The 22,804-nt window shown below is 39.6% G+C and overlaps 1 protein-coding gene across 2 annotated transcripts in view; it reads left to right on the top strand.

Moving 5' to 3' along the window:
- The window catches only part of ubr3 (ubiquitin protein ligase E3 component n-recognin 3), a 47,907-nt gene that overhangs the window by 12,223 nt on the left and 12,880 nt on the right, over positions 1–22,804 (top strand). Inside the window, exons 19-31 of one of the 2 annotated variants that reach the window (XM_073473360.1) lie at positions 36–132; positions 1,147–1,288; positions 2,464–2,568; positions 2,661–2,831; positions 4,444–4,476; positions 5,974–6,419; positions 8,291–8,379; positions 10,951–11,100; positions 12,693–12,826; positions 13,422–13,532; positions 13,822–14,022; positions 14,662–14,798; positions 19,501–19,586. In XM_073473360.1, coding sequence (XP_073329461.1) covers positions 36–132; positions 1,147–1,288; positions 2,464–2,568; positions 2,661–2,831; positions 4,444–4,476; positions 5,974–6,419; positions 8,291–8,379; positions 10,951–11,100; positions 12,693–12,826; positions 13,422–13,532; positions 13,822–14,022; positions 14,662–14,798; positions 19,501–19,586 — 1,902 coding nt within the window. The remainder of the gene's footprint in view (positions 1–35; positions 133–1,146; positions 1,289–2,463; positions 2,569–2,660; positions 2,832–4,443; positions 4,477–5,973; positions 6,420–8,290; positions 8,380–10,950; positions 11,101–12,692; positions 12,827–13,421; positions 13,533–13,821; positions 14,023–14,661; positions 14,799–19,500; positions 19,587–22,804) is intronic. The other variant, XM_073473361.1, reaches the window with a different exon arrangement.

Genomic DNA, 22,804 nt, shown 5'->3' with positions numbered 1-22,804 from the left:
GAGGTTAAAAAACAACTCTTCTTTTTCTCATCTAGCGGAGGTGTGGGAGAAGGAGTTTGACCCCATCATGGTCGTTCTCAGAACGGTCTATCGGCGTGATGTCCAGTCAGCAATGGACAGATACTCAGCATTGTAAGTTAACACTATTGCCTTGATGTCCCCAAGTAGATGGGTAGTTTATATGATTTAGGTATTTAATAAATAGTGAGTTTCATTAAAACATTTCTACTTACTTTCTTGGGTTCTGATTGACAGTATTCATTTGTTGGGAGTATTCATGACAAAACCTGCGTCAGGCTCTGCTCAGTGTCGTAGGGTCGCCTCTCTCACCTGCACACAAAGAGACATGATAAGAAAGGTCAGGTCTACCAGGTGCTGAAGTTGGTTCCAATTAGAGAGCTGTCGAGAAAAATCAATATTACAGTCTAAATTGTAATAGAATTGAGGAAATCTTTCTTGTTTGATTGTGGTACGGACGTCTCCCAGGACTAATGTGACAGTGGAGGTGAAGGAGATACCTCAGGGTTAATTTTCTTGAAGGTCGCTGCAATGCCTGAAGATGCTAATTATAACGAAAGGGTCCCTCACTGAGTGCTTTTGCGTTTGAAATAGTAGTTGGGAAGATAACCTTTTTGTAATGGGATTTTAGCTTGGCCTTAATTGGTATAGCTGTAATTGAAAGTACGGATAGATCACTGATGTAGTTAATTGTACTCCTTTTACACACACTGTACATTTTTTGTGTTACAAACCAGATGAAACTGAGGCATGTTTCTCCTTGAGACATATTGAAGCTGCCACTGCCACCTTCAGAGTCTGCTACAGCCTCATGTTGCTCATTCACACTGTTTGAATATGATGGATTGCCTGTCAGGCTGGCCCTGGTTTTATATAACAACGATCCCATCATCACTAATAGAGTGAGCGACTGCGCTGCCCATCGGCTGTTCTCTTGCATAGACTAAAACCTTTTGTGCAGTGAATTACTCTGAACAATGTAAAGTGTCACTTCATCGGACTGTTATTTCTCTCATCGTCATACTTTATGTGGAAATTCAGCCTTGTGTTGCCTGTAAGATACCACATGCCATCATGTGTGGCAATCACTGTGTTACTGATTGTTCTTGTTGTGATGATGTCACCTAGTTTGAAACAGTGTGGCATCCACACCGGCAACCCATGGCCGCCGTACAAGGAGAGGACTCCTCTGCATCCGTGTTACAAAGGCCTAATCAAGCTGTTGCACTGCAAGACACTGCACATTGTCATATTCACTCTTCTATACAAGGTGAGCCTTTCAACAGCTATTCATGTGGTGTAAGCCAGTGCTGCCCCTGCATCTTAATTTACTCCTTGAGCTAAATTAGAAGTGATTCTGTTTGCCATCTTTAATTGGTGCACAGGTAATATGACTCAGCGATTAATTGTTGCTGACATGTTACAAGATATTGGTACAATACAAGACTAGAAAAGTGCAGGAGGTGAAGCATAAAGTGAACAAAACTTATTGTGTGGATGAGGCATAATGTAGAAACAACAAAACAAAAGATCTGACAGGTGAGCAATGACACTATAACAACATTGGCATGGTGGATGATATTTGTACCATTACAATGAAAATTGTTTTTTAAAGGGAAATTATTTTATACCTGGGCCCTATATTTACATGTTTGGTGTGTAAATGATTCATACTTATCAAAAGTTTTGGAATCGGTCCAGGAGACTGCCTCAGCTGGCTGCTGCAACACTGATTTTGACAATCTAGATGAGGCAACAACTGTAACAACTCATCATGTGAGATTTCATAGCAAGACTTCTCTTTGACAAGACTTGTGTTTCTGGTTACAAAAAGGCTGGTCTGTCTCCATCGGAATCGTTTCCATAATGTTGTCAGACACTTGGAATAACAGCCGGAGCCTGTTAGTGGCAAAAACACTTTTAAGTGGACATATCTCTGACAGTCGGAGTTGCCCCAAAGGATTGCGATTAAGATTGTCAGCTAAGGTGATCTACTGGATCAATTCCAAAACTTTTGGTGAGCATCATTTACACACAAAAACATGAAAATATAAGGCCCAGGTTTAAAAACACCGAAATTCCCCTTTAAGGCTGCATTATATGGTAAAAACAATATTATTATGAACTATTAAAATCATGATGATGTGTCATTTGTTTGGATCTGTGTCAAAAAAACATTGAAAACAAACAAGATTTGTAGGGCATGGCATGTCTGTGACACCACAGTACCTCATTTTAATGCTGTTTTGTCATACATTTTACCTTTATCAAAAAATGACTGATTGTTTGATGATTGTTTTGACTTGAATGTTGCACTTGGCCATATTCTGATCTCGATGATATTTCAATTAACTGTTCAGCCCTAATATTTTTCATCAAATGCAAAATGTCAAGCCAAATGTTTTATTGTTCTTCAGTTAAATCTAATACTTTGATATGTCCTAGATCTGGATGGATCATCAGAACATGTCCGAGCATGTGCTCTGTATGGTGCTGTACCTGATCGAGCTGGGCTTGGACAACCAGGTTCAAGACAACACTGTGGATGAGGTAAGATATGTTTGTTGAGTTACAACCACTCTCCTTCTCACTGTGTAGACATGTAGTGCCCATCATTGTCTTACATGATCTTATGCGTCCAGGAGCCTTGCATTGAGGAGCACTGCCACGACAGCTGGTTCCCTGGCACCAACCTCCTTTCCAATCTGCACCATGTCATCAACTTTGTGAGGGTTCGTGTTCCTGAGACGGCTCCTGAAGTGAAGAGAGAGGCCCCGCCCAGCACCAGCACTGAAGCTTCTTCTTATGGCCAGGTAAGAGATTCCTCTGCTGTAGGCAATATACCTATAGTACTGTTAATTACAGTGTGATGTCACTGTAATCTAAAACAACTGGAAGTGACACTAATAGTGACTCCCAGTTTGCTATCGACTGTATGCTTCCTGCCAGTACAAAACAGCAGTGAATTAAACCACTGACAACGGAAGAAAGCCGAACATCTAACTGCTCAAGAAATTTTTCTCAGGAGATTCAAACTAAAAGGCCAATAATTATTGGACTTGAGTTCATCAGGAGCCCAAAAACAGACTCCAGTGCCAATGTTGCTGTGTATCTGCTGGATAACATTAGTATGCGATCGTCTGCTTAAAGGTTAGCCGTAAACACTCGATGAGCCGTAAAGCACACCCAGCTTGTATTGCTGTCAGTTTTGCTTCGGTGTCTCTTTGTCCTCCAGTGGTCAATGGACCAGCACAATACCAATCAGGCATGCTTTCCACTCCTCCTGTCAGTATGACCGCGTATGGCACTTACATAAATTGTATATGGCACTTACGTAAACAAAATTCTACATGTACCAAAAGCAAGTTAAAGAATAAAGATTCAGAAACACGGCAAACAAATTGTATTTAACACGGCATGTAGTGGCTGAATCTAAAAATAAAAGGTACTGTAATGTTTCTAACAACTTCTAAAGGCTGTGAAAACATTCAGTAATAGTTTGCCACAGCTTCTCCTCCACCTGCTGCATCTTGATTATCTGCTGATGGGGACTTAACATCATACCTGCCGCCTCATATGCCATCTACACGCCATTCAGCTAAGTTTTCCTGCCTTTGCCACCATATAACAAGCGGCACATTGGCACAGCCAAAGACATGATGGTCTTGCCATCGGTGTGAGGTTACATGTTCAAGTAGAAACTATAGACAGTCACTGCTCCCGCCCAAGATATGGTCAACAACTTAATATTGTAAACACATTCTTTCACATCAGTTGTTGTACAGGTTAAACAAATTAGATGTATTGTGTTAATAGATGAGCTCAAGAGGTGCTGGTTTGACCTTAGACAAAGCCAGGCTAGCTTTTTCCACCTATTTCCAGCCTTTGTGCTAAGCTTAACTAACTGACTGCTGGCTGAAGCTTCCTATTCATACATAAGAGTGATATCAGTCTTCTCATCTCAGTAGTCTTAGCAAGAACTTGAATAAGCATATTTCCAAAAGTTGCTTTAAACAGTTGACCAACCTAACAAGTTCCAATTAAATACATGTTTTGAATAAGTACTTTATACATAGGTCATAAAATGATATATTAAGATGTTCTCTTATGGCTAAGCATCCATATTTCGCAGACTATTAAATAGAGCACCATGACATTTGGTGTTCATGGTACCCAGAGGATAAATACTAGTGACTCAGGGGTGCTCCCCTGACTTTTTTCAAGCTAAATGTAACTTAGCATGCTAGTAAAATAACTCATTTCACCAACAAAAATGATGTCGTTTTTTTCACATTTTCTTTGAGCTCTGCCCTGATATGCATACGGTTTATTTATCATCTTACTTTTTTTTTTGTTTTGTTTTTGTTTTTTTTCCTCTTTCATATCATCATTATTATTGCTCATTTTGCTGTGCCTGATCCACAGAACTCCAGGCGTCTTACAGGGAATTGGAGAGAGGTAGCTATCTACATCCATTTCTATGAAAAGGCTGATGGCTTTGATGCCACTAGCAGCTGCATTTGTCTACTTTCTATCTTTATTATGAAAGAATTTCTTTGCACATATTTGTTTGGTGCATTTCAAAGGACATCTGCCTTTGTGTGTTAAGGCGTGTGTATAATGCTGTGCTTCAGCAGTTTCCCTCCCTCCTGACTGCTGAAACTAATTACATGTGTAATGCAGGTTTGGGTAAATGCTTTTTAACCGCATGTCAGTATGATTGATGTTGCCTTGACTGGGCTATGATCCATGTTTATTTAACAGTGCAGCTCAGGTCCCTTTTTTTGTCAGGTCAGGTCATGGCAATGCTTCAGACGGCTTGTGTGCTTTTAAAATCAGTATGATTTGAATTTTCTCAGGAATATGGTTGTTCTCAGTGCTATCAGCAAAGGTATTCACGAAACGTCAGCTGAAATTTTATTATCGACATTTAATTAGACTTTTATGTGTATTGTGCCTGTCTCACTATGGTAATGAAGCACCCCGCCAATTCATCAAAGTCCATCAGAGTATTGGTAAGATAATTTTAGGAGATGGTGTTGTGCTCGAAGACAGATCTGCCGGAGCCACCAGACGCAGGTGGAATATGAAGGGTTTATATCTTTTTTTATCTGTTTGCACATTTTGCTGATATGGTGTGGGCTTTGTACTTGAAATGTTGTGTGCTGTGAATTTTGTATGTGTGTGACATAATTCATTTGTGTGTCCATATAGTTGAACCATAGGGCACAGGGTTTGGATCACCGATACAAAAAAAAAACAAATGTTCTCAAGCAGTTTTAAGTAGTTTCACATAAAAATATTCACCAAATATATACTTTAATGTAGGGCTGGAAGACATGGCCTTGAAATAATATTGCAGTATTTGTATGCCTCCACACTGGTGACAGTCATGGCCCGAGGCATTATGTTATATTTTCGGGTTGCCAATCTGTTTGTTTGTTCGTCAGTCTGTCCCGTTCTTGTGAATGCAGTATCACAAGAATGCATGGAGGGAATTTCTTCAAATTTGGTACAAACGTCCACTGTGACTCGAGGATGAACTGATTAGATGCCCATAGGTCAAGGTCATTGTGACCTCATGGCGCCATATTCTTGTGAACGTGATATCTCAGGCATTGAGAGAATTTCTTAAAATTTTGCAAAAGTGTCCACAATGACTTAAGGATAAAATGATTGGAATTTGGTGGCCAAAGGATAAAGGTCAAGGTCACTCTGACCTCATGGCGCCCCATTATTGTGAACACTGGTCATTATTCCACACCACAGCTCAGGAACAGCAACTTTACTTTACTCTAATGCAGCCATTAAAACCAGTAACAAAATAACACTTATTCCTACCACAATATAACGATATCCAAAATTGAAGTCGATATATAGTCGCGCATATAAATATTGCCCAGCCCAACCTCAATAAAATAAGTTGTTTGTTTTTTTTATGATGTGCTTTCTTAGAACCTGCGTGAAGCTCAGGTGTTCAGCCTTGTAGCGGAGCGCAGAAGGAAGTTCCAGGAGATCATTAACCGCAGCAACACTGAAGCCACCCAGGTTGTCAGGCCCAAGAGCTCCTCCACACGTTGGGTCCCACCTGGCACCCCCCCTCAGCTGGTGACAGAGATCCTGGAGATCCGGGAGAGCATGCTGTCCCTCCTCATCAAGCTCCATCAGAAGCTGTCATCCAAGCAGAACTCTCTGTCGGCGTCCTGGCTGGAGGACATGGACACGAGCCGTCACGCTCATGGAGATGGCATTACGGCCATCGAGCGCATCCTCACCAAGGCGGCCACGCGCAGCTGCCAAATCAAGCGTAGCATCCAGGACATTTGTGGGAAGGTGTGTCCTCCGGTTCCCCCAAAGAAGAACAGTCCCACTGACAAGAAAACCATGGATAAAGAAGAGAGGTAACATAATTGTATATAGTTTGTGAAATAACATTCACCACTCTGGATTTATTCAAGCGCAGCTCCATGCCAAATATTAATATTGCTCATTATCTCTTAGCTCTATCTACATAATATCAATGAACAGTTAGGGCAATCTTAAAAGGCTGTTGTAACATGATTTGTAGTATCAATCATTTTGTTTATAGAAATACAAAGATCGCTAGTTCCTTTATTACAGTGCATTTGCAACTACAGCTCAAAATGCTGAGTCATGTGTGCAATGACAATGCAGAAGGTTTAATCAAATATCGAGTAGAGATCAAAGGAAGTAAGAATTCGTCCTTGTCCTCTGAGGCTGTCACATTATATTATTTAAACAGCTGTACCAATCACTACAGGGTGCAACGACAACAGCTAAAAGGAAAGGCTTGTAGGCTTGGTTCTCTGTATGAAAAGATTCAGTAATATTGTCTGGGGATTGATTTGCAAAAACAGATTTTTGTGCAAGGCAGGGAATCAATCAATTAATGTGGGGTTGTTTCAAGGAGATATCTTAATTTTATTTTTATTAGATCATGTTTTGTTTTTGTTAATCTGTTTATGCAAATGAAATCTTGGAGAGTATTTTGTATATCATATATCTCTATATATGTGTGTCATATATATGCAGCCAAAGCAGCAGCAGATGATGCTTCTTTTTCAGCTACATTTACTGACACTTATTTTATTCATGAAGATATTAGATATAAGATATTATATTTTTACCAGCTTTTAAAATTTTGATAGAAAAATAATCTACATAATTATCACCTGTGTTGCCATCAGCATTTTAGCACTTCTTTGCACCACCATGAAAATGGGGTCCAATGGCTGTTTGAAAAATTCAATTCAAACTCAGTGGGTTTTGGCTTTTCACCTCACATTCCCCCACTAGTCCGTGTCTCCCATTTCCCTCCTCTAATGATGATGGAACGGGCTATAACCATTTAATAATTGCCTGCTTTTGGGGTTGGCTTCACCTCACAGACAAAGGTAAAGGTAGAATCTCTCCCATTCACACGAAGCAGTGCTGTTTCCAAGGCAACCGTCAGGCAGCGGTGCGGCCTGTGGCGGTGAGCAGCGAGAAGCTGATGCCCATTCCTCATACTGGTTGTCGGCGCTCCTGAAGCCATCAGTGAAAATTATTGAGCTGTGAAGCTCCTGTCAGCATTTGTTTATGTCCTCTTATTAGGGACTTAATTTACAGTGAGCTCTCACCCCGTAGGTCTGCAGAGTGGGGCTCGACCCACCATATTAGTTTAATAATCAACCTCTCCAACTTTCACAACGCAGCCTTGTTGGAATCAGACACCTGCTACATGGAGTATGTTGCACATGCTGTGGGTGATCGGGGGAGACATGCCCCACACAACAGACACGCTTATTACCAGGATACTGTAATGCATTTGTTAAGTGGAATTGCAATTGTTAATGTTCTTAGATGAAGTAGTTGCCAGGAACTTAACAGGAATAGTGCTTGTTGTCAGTGGATGAAATTCTTTGGGTTTCTTTGGGAATTGAGAAACACTGATTGACATTTTTCACAATTTTCTGACCTTTTTAGAGACCGAACCACTCATTGACTAATTGAGAAAACAATTGATAGACGATGAAAATAATCATTTTAGCCCTTTATGAAATGTTTTCACTTAATTACTACATCTCTCAAGGAAATGACTTAATTCCTTTAACAAAGTCTTACTGGTAGAAGTCAGATGACTTAAAAAAAGTCTTAATTCAGTAGTTGACACAATTAGTATTCCTTTCATTTCAAACTCAAGTTAAATACTCTGCTGTTGTCACATTGCTGTATTTTTATCAAATACTATCTCACTTGTTCTTGCTTTCAGACGTCAGAGGGCGAGAGAGAGACAGCAGAAGCTGCTCGCTGAATTTGCCTCCAGGCAGAAGAGCTTCATGGAAACAGCCATGGATGTTGGTAAGAAAAGGCCAGCTCACCTTTTCTGTGAACTTGTTACTGCAGTTTTATGATCTTAAAGCTTTAAATGACTAACCCATCACTCATAGCAGCTACTGTCCGAATTCTGTTTGCAAAGAGAAAGGAGTGGCAGTGTGCTCTTCAGCCGTGGAACTTGTGTGCTGACACAATCAAAAACCCATTTTCTTTGGTCAGTCTTTTATTTACTCTGTGCTTCCTGTGTATGATCGAGCGAACTGACTGAAAATATTGGCATTTAGCACAGAGCACTGCTTTGGATATTCATGCCTTCAGCAAGGACTAAGTATACGCTGATGCACTGCCACTCTAATACAATGTGCTTACTAAACTGCAGTTGTTCTAACATTGGTGTATAAGACCTTACAAAAGCACAAAACACACATGAAAACTTTTTGTATGAAGGGCATCTTGCTGCTGTAGCCCTTGAAGAAAGGCACTGTTGGCTGAAATGTACCTATCATTGCTGGTCCTTCATCGGGGCAAGGTGACAGTGGGCCGAGTCCGTGTTTGTGGTCTCTGCAGGCCTGTTAGGAGAAATTGAGAGGAGAGTGCTCCTGTGGGAGTGTGGGTGGCTGCCGGCTGAGGGCATATAGGATCAAACTACTAATAGTGGGCTGGACTCCCAGGGCCCACCCTGACACAGCATGGTTAGTGAATGAATAATGGCTGCTATGATCAGACAGACCGTTGTGGCAGGACTGTATACTGACCTCATTCTACACATTTCCTGCTGAGCAGTCACTTTAGTTGCCGTTACTTCAAGCTCACTTGCCTTTGCATCACCTGTATTGCTTTAAAATGGGATGGGAAGATGACTGTTTAAAAAAAAATGAACGCGACTGTGGTTTGTAGATAATTTTCCATCTGCCCGCTGTTTACCTTGTTTGCCCCTTGTCATTAATTAGTCATGTAGGTAGTTTCAGTATCATTTACTCAATTGAGACATTTCTCTTAGATTTTGGCCTCCTTCCCAATAAAATGCTAACCGAATGAATTTTTTTGTAATCATAGCAATGAAGAATTGATAGTTGGTTTTCAACCGCAACATGTCTTTTGGTGCTACTCAGAATAATCAACAGAACACGACTGATTTCTGTTGTGGATTATTCAGAGTGACTTTTTTCTTCATTTTATCTCTGTTAGCTTTTGCAAAGTGGTTGCTAGTCTTCCTGGGGGTCCATATTAACATAACAACTACAAAAAATACAAATATAAAATAGTGCATTATCAATATGTCTAAAAAATCCAACCAACCATAAAGATCAGAAAACTAATGAATAACTTATATAGAATTATAACACATAAATCAACAAACAACAGTATCCCATAATAGAAAAAGGAAGAAAACACAGCTCCAAACTAAATGTCATATTTTAATATATCACTTCTTCTTTAAGAACTGACCAACAGTTTAAACATTACAAACACATTGTCTACACACAATACGTTAAAGAGGATTCACAGATTGTAGCATAAAACAGCCGTACACCAACAGCTTGCGTGTCCTTGTTTCCTTACCTTTTCGCATGTGTGTGTTTTTATTTGTGCACACACATTGGTTGCTCGATGTACTGGGATGGCCTGGGGGCTAAAGCTTTGGCGTTGACATCTAATGCATCCTTCATTTCCCCAGGAACACAGTGACCTCTCCTGAGAACATATTTCCCCCAAAAAGCAATAAATCAATTTCCAACGCAGCCTGACATTTCTCCACAATATTTACTGCTCAAATTGAACACAGTTCTTAACATTTAAAACTAATTTCACGTCAGTAATTAATTTCTGGTGCTGTGCCAATCATGCAGATAGGGGTGGAAGAGAGTGACTTCAATTTAGGTCACAGTATGTATATATGGAAGTTGAATACCTCATTGCACAGTACCATTTTGGAAGTCTGTCTCTATTCTACCAAGGTTCAAGGTGATTTATTTGTCATTATACAACACAGGGTTGCACAAAGGAAAGTGTGTAACTCCTTGATGCTGCGCAGCATTGAACATATATACAGTTATTTAGGCTATAAACATATATACATAAACATGTATACACATGTTATGGGCGGCATCTTCGCATTAAAAGTTCACCATCAGGTAAACACCATCCATCAACTTTGACTGCGTGTGAGCACCAAGCATCAATGACGTAAACACAAAGTCCACTTTCATCATAGTTGAAAGTACGTACATACAGTTGGATATTTTCAGTGTTAGAAAGGAGAAGTGTTGTGTAACTCGGTTAGAGTAAGTGACCTCCCTTCATAATGGATCGTTACCTCAGTTTCCGATCTACCTAAAGGAAAGCCTTCGAGACTATGTTACCTCTGAGTGTTTGTTTCTCACACAGGTGGTGGCTTTTTTTTCACACAGAAGTGAATGTAATGCTTACAGATCATTAAATATCAATGATAAGATCTCAGAATTTTATTTTAGTAATTATTTGCTTCACCGGTTTCAGTGTATTTCATGGTTCTGATTATATATTTATGGTATAAAAATCATGTAGGGAAGCTTTTGCAGACTTATATTAAGATTTTTTACCTTTTTCCCCTAGAATCCCCTGAGACTGAGGCAGCCATGGACTTGGGAGCGTCTGAAGTGATGGAGTCTGAGGTTCTCTATGACTGCGTGATCTGCGGCCAGAGCGGACCTTCAACTGAGGACAGACCCACTGGCCTTGTAGTTCTCCTCCAAGCATCGTCAGGTACTTCGTGTCCCAGCATCCTCCCGGTCCATTCTCAGACGCTGAAATTATCTACACAGGACACATTTGTCTAACACTCTTAAAGCCTTTTAAACCAAAACAGTTATGACCCAACATAATAGAAATCTATTTTTAATCTATTAAATCTATTTTTTAAATACAAAAAGTCTTTAAAAAACAAGTTCACAGCATCATATCGGCAGAGAACATACTTACTTTAAATAAGAAATCTGACAGTATTCTAACATGTTGAACTGTATTAACCTATACACAAACATAGAGGAAATCTGATTTTTAATTGGTGGTAACTGTTGTTTTAATTGGCTCATTTATCATTCATATTGATCCCTGCTCACTTGTAAATGGAGCCTCATCTTTTCAATGTGTGTGTGGACAGAGGAGGATCACTCAGTGTCACCCCAATAAATGGCATGTTTGATTAGTAATTAGTCACCTTGTAAAATGGTTCAGAAGACTCTGACCTCAACGTCAAAAAACATCTTGTAAAGTCTTCCACCAGTGATTGGCAGTGGGTCCATAATAGCATTAATTGCATCATCTTTATTGGTGACAACCACGTAAAGCTGTATGCTTGTGTTGAATGCCAGGTTCTGTCTGATTTATTAGTCAAGATAAATACAAATCTGAGTCTAGACACTGAAATGTGCCAGTGAAGTGTAATGTATAGGACTGAAATGATTAGCTGATTGATCGATTAATCGATTGATTGAAAATTAATCGCTGTTTATATTGATAAACAATGAAAAGTTCTTTATCAAGAAAAAAATGCCCAACATTCTCAGTTCTCTGCTGCTGATTTCTGTTTTTCTATCATTAAAAATGTAATATTTTTGAGTCAGACAAAAAGTGAAACTTGAAGCAGTCACCCTTGGGTCTGGGAAATAATGATAGGTATTAGAGATAGACTGATGGTAGATTATTAAAGACTGCCAATATAATAACGATAGTATGTAGCAGGGAAAGCAGAAAGCTATCATTATGATAGCTATTAAGTCAAAGAAATAAATACCTGAATAAATACTGAATAAATCTGGATTGCTGAACATCACAACAAGTCCTGAACTGAAGATCAGATTCAAAGTAATTAAATCTTGCTAGCAAAACAGAGGCATGCTTTTGGCAAAGCAGCAGTTATCTTTAGTCTAATGCATTAATAATACAATACTATAACCAACAACCTTATCATGCTCATAATATGCAAATACAGCTGTATACAGCTACTTTGACTTTGTGTATGCTTAACGGTGAGGTTGGATGCTGTACAGGCATCGGCCAATATCAAAGCCAAGTTCTGTTGATAAGAATAATTTGTCAAACGTTCTATCAGTGCTGATTAATCAGTCATCCTCTCACTGACATTATTCACTGTTTTCAGATATTTTGAAATCTAACTGCTCAATCAACAAAGTAATCAGTAGTTAGTCTAATCAATTATTAATTGTAGCCCTAATATTGAATGAACTTTGTCCATAATCACAACCCTTGACTTCTTTATGTAAATGACCTATGTATAGACTGGCCTTTAATCATAACATCATAATTCATCACTGACTTCTGTGATTGTCTTTCAGTGCTCGGTCACCGCTGCAAAAGCAAAGAGGCTAAGAAACTACCGACAAGTGATGAAGAGCACATCTATGCTGCGGACACGTGTGGAGTGGCTCATGATGTCAGACTCACGCTCATGCAGCGGTTCTTCAAAGATGTAGGTGTCTGAGAAAATATTGTGTGTGTTTGAATTTCTTGATGTTTAGTTTACATGCAGGCCAGGCATGTCAGCACCTTGTTAAAGAAAACATTTCTTAAATGCTTGTGGTAGTCACATTATAGACCAGCTACTGGCTGTCATATAACATCAATATGAAGACGAATTGTGTAACAAACAGCAGAATAAAACTGTATATACCAACAGGCAGCGTTTCCAAAAAACATTCAAAGTCATCATTTAATAACTAAAACTAAAAAGCTTTATTGAAAAGTGCTTTAACGTCCCTGATTTCATTTGTTTCTCATGCCAGCGTTGTGTATTGATTAGTTTTCAACACAGCTCCAAACTAATAGTGATTATACTCGTTGAATTGGATATAATATAATAAAAAGCAGGCAATTGACTCTGCTCTGTTAAAAGTCCATGGCTTTAAAATGTGTCATCAGTGCGATTAATTGCAGTTTGCTGATTGAAGCTTAAAAAATCTTTCTTTATTAGCAGCACAATTAAACAAAAGGTCCAGGAGGCTGAGTGCCTGAAGACATATTTGCGTTCTGTAATTGATGTGATTTTTCTCTTGTGAATTCCGCAGAGCTCCTGCCTGCAGTCGGTGTCAATAGGTTGGGATGGGGGCGTCTACGTCCAGACCTGTGGACACACTTTGCATATAGATTGCCACAAGTCATACATGGAGTCTCTGAGGGTAAGAGAAAGCTTGACCTTATGAAATGATTAGTTCCCTAATTACAGTAGTTATTTGGCATGAAATTAATCAGTGGCAATTCTGATAATTGATTAAATATTTAGATCATTAGTCAAGTGAATTTAACAAACATTTTCCAACCCTAGCTTTTTTTTGTAATAATTGGAGCCCTAAATCCACTGTTTGTTGATATTATCCTTGTGTAGAAGCAGTGTGGACACATCTTGCAAGTTTTGAGTTGAGACAGTTCAGTCAAATTTCACTTTCACGTGTCTTTTTTTCCCTCCAGAATGACCAGGTGCTCCAGGGTTTCTCTGTTGACAAGGGTGAGTTTACGTGCCCACTGTGTCGACAGTTTGCCAACAGCGTCCTTCCCTGTCGCCCTGGGCGGGGCACAGAGGCTGGTACCTGGCACACACCCACAAACAAGAAGACGTGTGTGCTTGTAAAGGAGGTGGAAGATCTTCAGGAGAAACTTGGCCTGTTCCCAGTAAGTTTTACAAGTGCAGGAGTTTGTAACTTTAAGCATCCTGTATGTTTTACACAGCCGTATTTTAAACACGCTGTCAACTCATTATTGGCTGGCGTTCACATAGACGGTGATTATAATTACTGGAAACAATCAGCTCACTGCAAATTATAGGGTGCGTTGACCTTAAGTGCTGATAGAAGTAGGGCGGTTCTGCTTCTCAGAGACTGTTCTTCTTTCTGAGAATACAGAAACGAGCCCCTGTTTGATCATCCAACTGACATCCTTGAAGTGTCAATAACTTCCTGCGGCACAATTCTGTCACTGTACCTCTAATCTATACGGATGGACGTCATATTTTTTCATCCATTCTCATGATTGGCAGAACGCTTATTGCTTTATTTCATGTTGCTTCCAAACGACAGAAATTTACAAAATGAATTATGACGATGCTTCACACAATGTGTAACCTTTACTAACCACAGTTAAAAGTTAAGAGAACACCACAATATAGACTTCATTGTGAATAATTTCTGCTCAAAACTTCCCCAAAATTTGACACAAGGATGTTGTGAAGTCTCTCTAATGCATCTTTTTGTGCCAGATCTTTAGTTGTTTATTTTGACAACGCTGACCTCATTGTATCCTTGTTTTTTCTAGACGGAATCCAACTTGAGTAAAGAGATGGAGTTTGTTATTAAAGACATCAAGAACACCACCCAGAAGAAATACATGGACTATGGCAAGAACCCTGGCTCACCCGACAATGACTTTCTCTTCATGTACTCCGTGGCCAGGTGAGGACAGAGTCACACTTTTAATAGAACCCTCCTTAAAAGTGATCATGTAGATTTTGCACTAAATGTTCACAACTTCTTATTCTTCGAGGTGATAATAGAACATGTAATACCTACTTTTTGTGTGTTGGTTCTGCTCAACACCTCATCTTGGTGGTGTTTTGCCAAAGTGACCCTGGCAGTGTATGTTGACAGGGGAGACAGCTCCTGGGAAGGGGAATCTCAAGGAAATAGGAAATTGTGGAAATTGTTTTTTCATTGATGTAATGTATAAAAAACAGAGAACATGCACATAATCTGTATATGTGATTCTTAACAGGGGTGAGATTGTAGTATAACCACAGCTCCTTGGTGTTAAATGAAAATAGTTGATAATAGTGATGCTTCATGGACATCACTACTGTATGTGGAGGTATTTTAGGCTTGTGCAACTGGGGGGAGTCCCAGAACATGCTAGAAGGGTTTTGTTTCCCATTTGGCCTTAGAACACCTCAGGTTACCACAGGAGAAGCTTCTTGATAAGCCAGCCTGATCCAGAACTGGATAAGTGGCAGGAAATGGATGAATGTGTTGATGCATAAATGCAAGTACAGTATATGGATCTAATTTCAGTGTCCTGTCCCTCTAGCCTATCAAATAAGCGTTGTTGGTGGACTGAATATAGACCCCTTTAAAATTAAAAAGTGTTAATAAACAAGAATGTTAATCCACCAAGTTTCATAATCTGGTGGAATTCTTTGATTTGTCCTGTTACTTTGCAAGGATCTTGACGAAATACTACTTCAGAAGCATGTGTACATACATCTGTTGTGAGCAATGACTTTATCACATTCACTGTTTTACCTATATTTGGAGGAGGGTTTGGTTTGTCGGTCTAAAATGATGTGAAATACATTTCAATTTAGAAGTCCACTGATGATTACCAACAACCAGTAGATCTGGAATTAAGTAATTTAGTTGGTTTAATTTGACTTAGGTGGTGACCAAAACAGCTTGGGTTGTGTGCCTTTTATAATGAGTGAGAACACTCTGTCATTGGGTTATCTCTCTGTGTCTGCAGTCCCCGAACTTAGAGGTCCTTTTTCTGCACCACCTCACACATTTTTGCACCCATGCACACACCACTGACTGTTGAGAGCAGTGGGATAAATTGTCTGCCTGCTCGTTCGTTTCTCTGTTAATGCCAGCCCCTCAGCTTGAATAACAATGATGGTCCATGCAAAAAGACAGTGGTGTCCTTTCTCAGTATCAGAGTGTGAGCTTAGTAACATTTTACTGCAGAAAGACGCCTTGAAATGGAACTGAAAGTCAATACTGCAGTTGTTGCTTAGTAGATGCACCAAATGTATGGATCTCTTTGCATTTTTTACAAATTTGTTCAGGGATCTGTGAAGGTGTTGATTTGTTTTCTTCATACTTGTCATTAGACTGCTGCATTGGTCCTGGAAGTGTTGCAAGAACAGTGTCTCTCTAAAACACCATTAGCAGCTTTCTCCCTTTAGGCCACAATAAAATAGTGTTGACTCTTGCTGTATCTTCACTTATTAGGTCTGTCTGAGTATGGATTCATTTAACCTCCTCTGACAGAATTTTTAAGTGCTCCTTCACACAGTTCCTTTACATTATATTGCAGCATGTTGTGGTGAGCTAGTGGTCAAGACACATATGATGCAATTGTGATGTTCCAGATTTTGGAACAAAATCTTAACTGCTTATTAGGGCTGCACAATATATTGTTTCAGCATCAGCATCGCAATGTGTGCATGCGCAATAGTCACAGTACGGGATGTAAAATGTCAAGTAAAGCAGTAAACCCTACAACTTTTTTGCTGCTGGATACAAAACTCACACAGTTCTTTCTTATTTTCCATGACTACAAGAGAAGTCTGTCTAAGTTAGTCCACTTTAAGGGTTCTTGGATACATGGGAGTTTTATCACTTTCACACTGGACAAACCCACTACATCTGGCTTTTTTCTTTAATGGGATTACTGCCATTCACTCCTGCATCAGATGACTCTGCAGTTGTCACGGGTATATATTGGCTCTGGCTTCAATCAGCTGTGATGAAAACACAATGCCCAGATGGATATGCTAATTTATGGCCCTTGTCAGGTTCGATGCTAGGATGCATGTTGTAGTTGAGGCTGCCGCCTTGTTAATACTTTTTCCAACGTTCAGTTTGCATTAAGTTTGAGTGACTGAAGTAAAAGATATTTGTAAAGTAACCACCGCTTCATTGTCAGCAGCCTACGTGTCACTTACTGAGCCTTGCCTGCTGCTTGATCGGTACTGCACATGTGCAACTCTCAACAGAGATGAGAAAGAAGCAAGATGTTTCACTCCTTGCTACCTCCATCATCATCTCCTGAAAAACCGATGCATCTTATTCAGAATGTTCCTGATAAAGACTTTATAAAACAGGCTTAATGTCTTCTGGATGTATTTTGATAAGGTATATGATCAGCTGCTCTCTACTGTTCACTGTCGCTGTTTTTCAGGCGTGTTTGTGATGATGACCGTGACGAATTTTGGTTTAAAAGTGGTATTTGTCACTTGAGACATGCAGGCTCTGCATACACAGTGAACTACCAGTCACAGTCATTTTTGATCAAGTTATCAAACAAAGCAGGGCCTACTTTGGTTCTTTAATAAATAGCACTCCCCTACAAAATCACCTGAATCATTCTATAATGATTAAGTCTTTCCAAATAGAGCGATTCAAGTTATTGCAATAAATGCCACAGAAAAACAAAATATTGCAATGTCAGGTTTTTCTAATACTGTGCAGCCCTATTGCATGTCACTCTCCATACTCGCATCATCTTGAAAAAAAATTTACACAGTCCTCTCTCAGATATTTATATCTTTCCAACAAGCAGGAAACACGTCAGAGACATGACTGGCTTTCAGTTCACCTTGAGGTCTCTAACTTCTCACCACTCCCATTCCAAAAACTCTGCCCTTCCTGGAGCGTAACCATCCAGACCTTTTGCCCACCCAGCGCTGTGGTTCCTTCAGACCTCTCCACCCTGAACAGAAAGATCCCCTGAGTGTGTCTGGGTGCCTGTTGGCTCTCTGAAGTTCAATGAACAGCGCAAATTGCCTGAGGAGTGGAAAATTCCTTTGTCAACGGGGCGCTCTTATCAGCAAAAGCCAGATGGAGCTTCACCGTGGCTGCATTATCTATGTGAAATTGCTTTTTCTCCCAGGAAACCCAAGGATTTGCCCCCACCTCCCTGTCCCAATAGAAGGAAATGGCCACTGGCGAGATGAAAATAGGCCCAGATCAGTCCTATTTTAGTGATGCCTATCTGTTTTCACCATCTATGTACTTTGTTGGAGGTTTTAGTTTATTTCTTCACTGTTTTGGTGTTGGCGAATTAAAATTCAGGAGTGAAATGTGTTTGGATATGCATGGTAAATTCACATTGGGGATTATGCATGAACTGTGGTTGGAACAGCTTTTATGCTAATGGTCCAGCTTGTGCAAAATCAGTCTTGGAAAGCTGTCATTTACTTGATACGGAATTGCTGCTTCAAAACAGGCGCATTAAATGGCAAATGGCTTGACTAGGCAGCATCTTTCATCTTCCTAATCAAACTGGTTAAAGAGGCAGGCGTAACCAAAAGCTGAATATGATGATACTCAGCCATTTATTCCAATACCACCATACTGCTCTCTAACACGTGCACATGATCTGCTTCAATGGCGGGTTTTAAAGGAATACTGCAGCCAAAATTGATCAATTTTGTATCACTGGCTAGTCCCATGTGACCTGCAATACATGAGTGTTTTCTACTTGCTTCTCAAGAGAGAATTGGGAGCAGCAATTGTGCAATGAAGGTGATCCATTATGAAGATAAAGGTTAAAAAGGTTAATGGTTCATTTACTAATCATTTTACAACATCAGGGTTGTAGAATGAAAAAGAGTTTAAATACCTTTTATACTACAGAAGAAAAAACAAACAAATAAACTGTTTTATATGTTTAAGTGTGGAGAATGAGTCTCAGTCTGAGAAGAGAAGCTGCTCTGTAGTCTGGTGGTATGACAAAGTACAGTTTTCAGACTTCATACCCAAACCACATCAAGGCAACAGAATTAGCCCTGCTTTTAGGAACAAGCTCCTCATCTTGTGATGGCTGGTAGGATCATTATCCTGTTCGGAATTACCCTGTTCTGTCACGTTCACCATCCTTCATGTTTGTGTTACCTTCATGCAGATTTCCTCCCTGCATGTGTGCTGTTTGAAAGAATGCCACGAGTCATCCATATTGATGAAAAATATTGTTGTGAAGAGCGTAATTTGCAACAACACAACACAATTGTTGGAGCATAATTCGAAACGATAGATGTTTTTTTATCGTCACACAGTATGTTTCGTCATGTCGCAAAGCTTTTGCACAATTGTTTTGCACACTTGGGGCTCACTGGTTCATTTAATTGAACAACTGCTTCCAGCTCATTCTTTGGCCAGCAGACATTGGCTGATGATTCACTTTTTGAGGGTATCTAATGCTGTATGATTTACGCCGATGAAAAGTGATTCAAAAAAGACTCAGCGGGGCTACAAATTAAATTGCCTTGCCTTACCTCTGTGAAAGCAAAGTATGAAAATCTTGTTGTTTTAAGAACTCCTGTTGAAATGTTTTCATATGCCTACCTTCTACCAACTAATAGTCATGACTCTGTCTCCTCAGGACCAACCTGGAGTTGGAACTTGTGCACCGGGGAGGAAATTTGTGCTCTGGAGGGGCCAGTGCTGCTGCCAAACGCTCATGTCTCAGTGAGTACTCCTAGACCTCTTGAGCTTTTATTTCTTACAGTTCTTACAGTTTCTCTTTTAAAGTTTACTACTATACAATATGTTAAGTATGACCTAATATTATTATGTCTGTGGTATCATTCAATAAGACTTATTGGGTACAAGTCAAAACTGTGCTAAAATGCTTTTATTTGCTGATTTTTAATTGTTTAACTGTGCTTTGTGGATTTTCAGTGACCTGCAGTATTTTTCTTTTTTTTTTTAAATAAAATTGTACTCTAATGTGGTGCTATGTCGTGTGTGTTATTGCAGGTGACCTTACGTCATTTCCTGTGGGCCTCTGTGTAATAAAGTGTCTGACTAGAGATTAGCAATGGCAGGCAAGGATAGATGTTGTCCCAGGTGAGCTATTGGGAGCAGTCAGAGTAAATGAAGCAGACAAATGGGTCAAGTGCTGTTTTAGTTGATTGTGTGATGGCTGACAAGGGCATGCGTCTAGGGGAGGATGAAAACTGATTTTAGTTGAACCTCAAAGAAAACGCTGAACATCAACCACTACCAACATTGATTGTATTGATTATTACTCCTCAGCTGAAATCTGTTTTTCAGATATTTGTGGGATATTGCGACAGAAAGTGAGTATGAAGGTGTCATAGTCGAATTTGCTGTACAAGCTACATTCAGTTTTCTGTTTGTTTAATTATTCTGTCAAAGTTGTTGCTGCTGCAGTGAAATGGCCTGTCATCCTTGAGTGGCTGAAAAGAGATTTCACACTGGAGGTTTGCCATTTGTGAGCTACATTAACTGTGTAGCCGTGCTGACGGCCAAATTTACTCAGTTGCAGTACATTAGTGTTCGTTCTTCTCAGGGAAATGGATTTGAAGGAAAGCGGTGTGTTAACTGTGAGAGCTCATGGGGTTCCTAAGCCTGTTTCCCAGTAGGCACTTCTTCAGTTCAACTGATGAGGATACGATGGACCACAGAGTGAAGCTGCCTTCAAATCCCCTGAAATGGGCTCAGTCAACTCTAGAGAGTCCTGCTTCCAAATAGCATGTCCTTGGTTTATTTAACTGCAAATATTCGAATTAATCTTGGGGACAATGTGGCTGCCATTGTGCAGGGAGTTTAAAGGCAAATCATGTTGACCTCATTTGTGCAGACTTGCAGTACTTGGTGAGTGTTGACAGCTGTTATTACCTCCGCCAAGGAGGTTAGGTTTTAACACATCTGTTTTTTTTGTTGATGGTTGGTTTGTCAGTACGATTACACAAAAACTACTGAAAGGATTTCCATTAAACTTGTCTCAGCCCAGAAAAGACCCCATTAACTTTTGGTGCGGAGCTGGATAAAGATCCAGGAATGTTTTTTGCACTTTCTTCAACTTTGAAAGTTTGGGCGAGCTTAAATTATGGCTAAGCAGTTATGGGTGGTTTAATATTTAGAGTGATACAGGGTTATCGAGTTTGATATTGGATTAGGCTTGATTGAATTAAAGAGGACTATTGGGCCTTGGCGAAGGTAATGACTCTATGGCCATTCTAGTTTGTGTTATTAGATCCCCTTATTTGTGCCTGATGTGTTTCTACATGTAGACTAGGGCTGCATAATAGTAAAAAAATAAACATATTGCGATTATGGTATGACTTACGATTAGTGGGAATTATCATTTTTGCTCAACAATATTTTTATTTTCACTGTTAAAACATGTTTTCTTACATCTGGAGAACACGATTTGTAGACTAGGACATCTCTGCAGCACTATAGTACTTCATTATAATGCTGTTTTGTCTCACATTTTACCTTTATCAAAAAATGTGCAGCTTCTGTGATTTAGATATTGCACTTAGCCATATTGCGATTTCAATAATATTTGATTAATTGTGCAGCCCTAATGTAAAACTAGAGGACACACGTGTCAAATATCGGCCATGAAACGTGAGCACACATTTAAATGCACTTGCAGAATTGTATTCAGTGGAAAAAGACTAGATCAAAAAGAAAGAGAAGCACGTGTTTAAATAAAACAATTAATGATGGCTGAATTCCATTTAGCTACTTTGGTTTCAGGGTCATGGTGCCGTGCATTCTGGCTTGCTGTCACACACACACAGTCATGTTTAATGATATCATGACAAATGTGATTAACCTGCTTGTACATTCAAAATGTCTGCTGTGAAAAGGCTTATTTCCTTGACAGTGTATGAGTAACAAAGTGTATGTCAGCTAATCTGGAAATATCAAATGGCACTCTGTGTTTTACAGTCTATGATCAGAACAATGAGAGCTGAGCATGATTATCATGAGTTCTGACAGCAAATGTAGATGACTCATCTGGAACCAAATAGGGCTACAACTAATGATTATTTCCATTATTATATGGCAATTATTTTTATGATTAACTGAGTAATCATTTCATCACTAAAATGTTAGAAAAATAGGAAAAATGCTCATCATAATTTCCCATGAAGACTCTTTACACACCACCGACCAGCCAAATGTTGGTAAGACATGTAATTGCCCCCCCACGGCCAGACCAAAAAACACACACAAAAAAACAGTGGTAATCTATTGAGTTGCTGGTAGTGTCTGAAAATTCACTTACCATTTAGATGGCAAACAAAGAAGTTAATTTTGCAACCTGTTGGTAAATAATACTCTTTAGATCGTCTAATCAACTAATTGATTTGTTGACTAATTGGTGTAGCTCAAAAACCAAAGTGAGGGGTCCCTTTCCCTTTACTAAATTATCTCCTCTTTCCTTTGTGCTGCAGTGTCTTGCCGTTTTCTGAGTAGTGTAGGAAGCAGAATAACATGCTTTATTGTGAGAATTGAAAATGTTTTCACATGCCATGACACCAATCACTTAGAGGAAACTCCTCGAAGGACCAACAGCTGTGATTAGATGTTGGACCTGAAGTTTGTAATCAGCACTTTGCATCTGTATACATTTTGCGATTTTCCTTACCTTCTCTCCCTAGCCTACTCTTCCTGGTTCATTCCTGGTAAGAGCTGAGTGGTAGTGAGGAAAGAGAGGAAACAAGCCATAGTGAAGACAAATGGGACGCAGCGAGGGACTGACAGACACTTTGCTTACTGTGTGCTGTGTCTCTGTCAACCTGTGGAGGGCAGTGTTGCTCCAAGTATTGATAGTTCACACAAGTGAAATTGCAGAGCTGATTGTTTGAAGCACTTTGCTGCATTACAACATCATAATTCCCTGTTAAACAAAATTAAATGGG

This window comes from Pagrus major, chromosome 9 (genome assembly GCF_040436345.1).
Source record: "Pagrus major chromosome 9, Pma_NU_1.0".
NCBI lineage: Eukaryota > Metazoa > Chordata > Actinopteri > Spariformes > Sparidae > Pagrus > Pagrus major.
Note: the sequence above shows the minus strand (reverse complement) of the source record. Positions and strands in the feature narration are given on the sequence as shown.